The 6,809-nt window shown below is 38.0% G+C and overlaps 1 protein-coding gene across 6 annotated transcripts in view; it reads left to right on the forward strand.

Annotated features, from left to right (window-relative positions):
* IL1RAPL2 (interleukin 1 receptor accessory protein like 2) overlaps positions 1-3,016 on the forward strand; it is a 552,617-nt gene extending 549,601 nt beyond the window's left edge. For all 6 annotated transcript variants that reach the window (XM_084639401.1, XM_084639405.1, XM_084639402.1 and 3 more), the window contains one exon: positions 370-3,016. In XM_084639401.1, coding sequence (XP_084495527.1) covers positions 370-1,067 — 698 coding nt within the window. In that variant the 3' untranslated portion in view covers positions 1,068-3,016. The remainder of the gene's footprint in view (positions 1-369) is intronic.
* Positions 3,017-6,809: the final 3,793 nt, after the last annotated feature.

Here is a 6,809-nt window from a genome sequence, read left to right on the forward strand (position 1 = left end):
TTATACTTTACGCAAAAGTTAAATTGATCTAGAGCTAAAACCTTTCTGTGAATGAAAAACAAATATTGTAATTTGTATGTCACTGAAATACAGCTGAATGGTGAGGAGGTTAAATCAGCCTTAGCTATACTGTGATTAATATGGGGAAACATTAGGAGCTAGACTTTTTTCCTTTTCTAAATTTTATGTAAATAGAGAGATGTTGTATATTAATGTCCAATCATATTTTTATTGTAAAGCTCCATTAAATGGTGTGGGATCAGACCCTTAGTGAACCTGGGTATTTTAGTATACTTAATTGCAAGGCTAATGGTTTAACACAATGGACTTCTTTATTTTATTCTCTCTCTCTCTTTCTATAATTTGTAGCATACATTGAAGATCTCACAAGATGTGTTGAGCAAAGCAGAAGACTCATTATCGTGTTAACTCCAGACTATGTTCTCAGGAGAGGATGGAGTATTTTTGAGATGGAAAACAGACTCCAGAACATGCTAGTCAGTGGAGAAATCAAAGTTATTTTGATCGAGTGTACTGACTTAAAAGGGAAAGTGAATTACCACGAAGTGGAATCTTTAAAGCACACCATCAAACTTCTCTCAGTGGTCAAGTGGAAAGGACCAAAAAGCAGCAAACTGAATTCTAAGTTCTGGAAGCGCTTAGTCTATGAAATGCCAGCAAAGAAAAAAGAAGTTTTATCTCGGTGCCAAGTCCTGGACTCTGCAGAACAGGGACTTTTTGGAGACCTCCAAACTGTACCGTCTCTAGCTATGACAGGCGCCTCTGCCACTTTCGTAGCATCTCAAGCAGATCTAGCCGATTACCATCAAACGGATTCCATGCAAATGAGACATTATTGCAGAGGATACAAGTATGACATGTCAGCTGCAACCATGCCAATAGCTTCCATAAGTAATCACCACACCTATTGTAACATACCCTTGACACTACTAAATGGACAGCTACCTCTTAATAATACCATGAAGGACACCCAAGAATTTCACAGGAACAACCCATTGCTACCTTTATCATCCCAGGAGCTTAGCTTCACAAGTGATATTTGGTAGTGAAGATGAGAACTCTTTTGAGATGCTTTCTGAGCACCACGAAGACAGATTTTTAAAGAACATTAAGTTGATGCCACGGGTGCCGAATCATATTTGAGGCAGAGGCACATTTACTCACTTTTGTACCTGAACTTTTTTGTTTACATTTCCAAATTACTGACAAAGGGGACCTTCTTTTGTAGCTCAATATGTAGTTCATATAATTTAATGTACAGTTTTCTTGATTCTTTGAAGGGGGAAACATATCCTTTGAGTTTAACGTATATGTTTTACAGCCTGGTATGGATGGAAGTTCAATACTGTATTTGATCAACATTTCAACAATTTACACAGAATTTAAAAAAAAAAGAAAGTATAAACTTTAGTACAGATTGCAAATTCTAAACTTAACATGCTATAAAAGAAAATATGTCTTTGTAGAGCACACTGGATGAGCCATTCTCAAAAGAAAACCTTAGGAAGCACTTCCCATAAGGTTGTCACAAGTACATTTTTAGAAGATGCCCAGCTGATACAACAATATGGATGAAGAGCTACTAGCTTTATCAGTACAGTGCACAGTAACTTCAGAATAAATCCACTGCTCACGTCAGCATCCATTCATTTTGTTATTGAGGCATATCGTATTCCTAGCAGACGGTTAGCTGTGTGTTTTTATTAACAAATTGTGAGAATATTGTCAGCTGTTTAGGATGATTTCAAACGACTTTTCTGTGGTTTATTAGATTTCACAAATGTTACCATTTTAAATGGGAGTTTTTAAACACTTTAAGTACAAACTTCATTGTCTGTTAACAAAATCATGATTTCTTAAAATCTCCTGACGTGTTGTAAGGTTTGTACTAATGGCCATGTACTTTTACATATTATTTTCCAAAATTGAAACAGTTGCAATTTAAAATGTACACGTTACTGAGAATATTAGCAGGAGAAAATTAATACAGCAATATTCAGAGATCAAGAGCTAAATTATTCAGGTTTACTACCAGTATGACTTCAATTGCAGTGATAATCATCTGAAATGTAGTTATGAAAGAGAGAATATGCTGTCTCTATATCTACCTGTCAATTTATATATCTTTTACTATGGCTCAAGCACAAGTATTTCTTTTCGCAATGCTTCTAGCGATACGTTATGTAGATTGGGTTGCGTAAGCAGCTCTTAAGGTCAGTTCATGCATCTCTTACTCGTGGGAGTAGTGTATGTGTCAAATGAGAATAATGCTACTTATCCTTCTTGGTAAGCATTCTGAGCTCTAGGGATGACAATCATTCTCCCAGTCCTAAGTATCATTAATTAAATAATCGAGGAGTCTCATGGAAACCATTAGGATTTGTAAGGACTAATCACATGATTAAGGGTTATAGAATTGGGCCAATGGAGACAACAGCGTTTGAAGAAAAAGTTCAAGGAACCAATTCTGCAGTTCTTAGCGAGGCAAAATTCCCATTGACTTTAGTGAGAGCGTGCCCAACATGAGAGTTTTGCCTCCGTAAGGGCTGCAGGATCAAATCCAGAAATATGTGCATAGAAGGCAATGGTGCCCCCATTTTAATAGCTTTTTTAGTCTTGCTGCTTTTTGATTGCATAAGTTAAAGTTTGTACTCTGCACCTAGCTTCCCGTGGTTCAATCTGTAATCAAGGTATAGTAAATTCTCACATTTTGCAAATGTTTCTTAAATCATAAGTGCAGTAAAATTAAAATGAATACCAACTTAAGATCTAAAGAATGAAGTATTTGCCCAAAAGGTCATAAGAATGAACTCAAATGTGCAATAATCTGTCAAGTTCTGTATTTTTCCATTGCTTCTCTCACACTATTTATCAACTTTCTCTTGCACCCCTTCACACCCGTTATGAACTGGAATATTTTCATTCTGTTCTCAATAATACAGGTTTATTTTGTTTTTCTAAACATACATGCATTTGACACTAACATTAAACATGGAAACCTAGAAATGATAGTCATTTATTACAAATGTGAAATTATAACTTACTTTTTTGTAAAGTTAAGTTCAACATATGTAGGTATTTAATATAAATATTTTTCTATTGAGAAAGAAGGTGATTTTGCCTCCATTATAAATACATGTATTTAAAAAAATGAAATTTACAACATTTGCACTGTTTTATAAGTGTTACAGATTGTATTTACACTGGTTATGTTCTTTAATGCAAAGTGTAACTTAAAAAAAAACTAAAACAAATTCTGCATGAAGAGAGTTGCATATGTTTAAGTGAAAAGCTGTACTTTATTTTTATTTTCACATGATTCTAAAATCTTCTTAATTCACATAGAATGTTCAGTGAGATTTTTAACCCTACTAGTTCTGTATTGAGCATGCAAACTCTGAAAACATATGCAGGTCTATCTGCCTCTTTTATTTACAACGATTAAACATGGGTATCAATGTCAGTTGCTTGGCCACAATATGTATCTCAGAGCAGTAGATACTCAAGAACAAAATGCAGCTACATTTGCATTGGGGTAACATGAAAAGAACAGGTTTGAAGGCATTGTGTATTTATGTATCTATATATTTTAGTCCTAGATGACAAATCACACTCTGCTTTTTAATCTGAGATTTACAATTGTGTATCACATACTGCTGCAACATATACATAACTTGGAACCTACCATACCCTCTGCTTTGAGTATGGGAAAGGGGAATAGGTCTTGCAAGGGATACCACTCATTTTAATTCACAATACAAAGAAATTACATGGTGGAATTCTAGTTTTTCCTTAAGTAGCAATTAAGCATCTGGATAAATTTTGTCAAAGGGTAGAATTTAGAGTTAAGTGGGACCTGCGTGGTGTGTGGACAATGTGCTGGTCCACTGTACCTGGGGTGAATTTAACCTAACAGCCCCTATCAAACTCCCATTAATGTCAATGAGAGTCTCTCTATTGACTTCAGTGAGAAATGGATTGGGGCCAAAGTGGCTTTTGTCCTAATACGTTCCAACATAACCATGAGAACGTCATTACCTGAAATAAGGAATTGTATACAACATGTTTAGCTTTTCTTTCTTTAGAAAAATAATATATTTGTTCTACTTGCTTAGAGAAAGAGATTTTGGCTGACAGAAAATAATTAGCAATGCAAAATGGCCATGAAGAGATGGGAAATTCAAAAGGAGGGAGGGGAATAGCAACAAACTGAGAAACATGCAGGCTGCAGACTGCAACTTACTCTAAGGATAATCAAATGTCTAAATGGTAACCACAAGGTTATTCTGGTTTGGGGTGACAGTCATCTTTTTAAAATGGCATATATAGCGTAGTAGTGTTTGAAAACTATTTTACATACATTTGTCCTATTGTGTGAAACACCTTCCAGAAAATCAAGTAGGAACGAAAAGACAATTTATAAAAATGAGATTCATAACGCTGGAAATATAAATCCATTCAGTCTTCCTACTAATTCTATTATAGTGAGGGAAATTCAGACAGAAGACCATTTAACTTGGACTGATGTGCCAATTCAGAGTGAATATTGACTGTTCTTGGAATTATTTGTGTAATTCCAATGAATCATACTATGTGGGGGGGAGGGTTATAGACCAGTGTTTCATAGAATAGAATGTCAGGGTTGGAAGGGACCTCAGGAGATCATCTAGTCCAACCCCCTTGCTCAAAGAAGGACCGATCCCCAATTTTTGCCCCAGATCCCTAAATGGCCCCCTTAAGGATTGAACGCACAACCCTGGGTTTAGCAGGCCAGTGCTCAAATCACTGAGATGTCCCTCCCCCCATTAAAAGTGGGCTTGTCCAGTATTTGAACCCCGGGACCTCTCGCACCCTAAGCAAGAATCATACTCCTGGACCAACAAGCCAACTTCGATAGTTAATATCCATTTCGCTGAATGAGAAGGCTGTATAATTAAATATTGTCATCCTCTGTCTATATAAGGCTCATCTAAAGTCCATTGAAACTATTAGAAGGATTCCCATCAGCTTCAGTGTGCTTTGGATCAGACTCTAAAGATCCAGGTTTACTGGAATAATACAGAAAAGAAACACAAAGAAACAAAGAGGCGAATAACTATTTACTTATTAAAGCTGTCTACGATCAGACTTGGTTTTGTGTTTTGCTTTGTTTCAATTCAATGCTAACACAAACTGGTATTTCAGGGCTCTTTAGCCTTGGGAAAGGAATTTAGTGTACCTCTTGATTATAAACAAGATAAGGACTTGGGGAAAAAATAACAAATGCCTTTAAAAAATCACTACCTTATGGTTTTAAAAATGCTTCTACTCTGTTCTCACCAGAGTTTCTCCTGGTTCATCAGTCCATCCCTATTCAGCAGAATGCTTAAACACATGCTTAAATTCCATTTACTTCAATGGAACTTAAGTAGGTGCTTAAAATTAAGCACATACGTAAATGCTTTACTGAATTCACACTGGTCACTTTTTTAAAATGCCCTTTACCTGGCAATAGACCTTCTGAATAAACCCCAATAACTGAGCTTTATTGTACCATTAGGCTGAACAACCCAGAGAGAGTGTTATTGTAGGCTTTTTCATATTCTGGGATTCCTCTTCCTAATAGATGATCTCTCTGATCCCAATCCTCAGAAGTACTCGAGCTAAGGACACGCAGCAGCTCACAGGATTAAGTCTTCAGGAGCAGTATCCTAGCTGGGCTTTTAATTTTCCATCTTCTGAACTGATCTGAATATCTTGACAGACTCACCATTAACAGGTTCCATACTCCGGGCTGTAGAGATGAGACAGTCTTCAATGCATGCTAACCTGGGACTGAACTCTTTCCAGGAAGTCAGTAGCTGATTTGAGATTAGAGGTTTCTTCTTTGTTTACAAGGTCAGTTTGGAAAGTTTTCCCAACCACATCATCTGATGCTGTGTGCAACTCCTCTGAAACTGTGCCATAGCTCACAGATGGACTCAGTACATGACAAAGATCAAACCATTGGCCATGTGGTATGCCAGTAAGGGGTGAGATAGCCCCTTACTGCTGCATAACCCAACCTTGCATCAGACCAATCTATCCCAAGGCCATTTAAGTCTGCTGTAGAGGCGATCTGCACCTAATCCACAGGCACCTGGCATGGAGCTGCTTGGTGTGGTGGACCAGAAATGTGATCTGTGTGAGCCCAAGTGGTCTTTTATGCATCTTCACCAGCTTTCAAACACCTGTGGGGACCATAGAAGTTTCTGCAACCCAGGCACAAGGGGGAGACGAGACTATATCAGGGTCCTTGTATTCTTGTAGTTCACATATGACATTTGCCTGTTCCTAGGAGGATTACTGAGGGGCTCTGACTATAGTAGGGTGGGGCCAGGTCCTCCTCCAGTACATGTGCCCTCATCTTCAGTTAGTATCTGGCAGACAGAAACATCTTGAAACGGGCAGATGGAAGCTCACTGTGTAGCCCATTTAGTTTCCTCAGTTATTCAGCTTAGCAGTAACCTTCCCACCTCTCCTTCCCTGATATGCCCCAGGGTTCCAGATGCCACATACAGCAGCTCGGGCAGCGATCTTACAAATGCCACCTGTGGGGAGGCAGCCACACCTGCTCTCCAACCCTCAAATTAAGTGATGAGGGAGCACAGAATTCTTTGAACCCATTGAGACTGCCAGCAGTATGGCCCTATTGCCAACACCATGTGATGGATGCAGATGGGATCAGGATTGGGCCTATCAATCTATCTAGGATGTTTATTCTGCACCTGTTACCATGATGTCTTGATGATCTTACAGCCCAGTGCATG

Source organism: Lepidochelys olivacea (genome assembly GCF_965140295.1).
Source record: "Lepidochelys olivacea isolate rLepOli2 genome assembly, chromosome: 9".
In the NCBI taxonomy this organism is placed as follows: domain Eukaryota; kingdom Metazoa; phylum Chordata; order Testudines; family Cheloniidae; genus Lepidochelys; species Lepidochelys olivacea.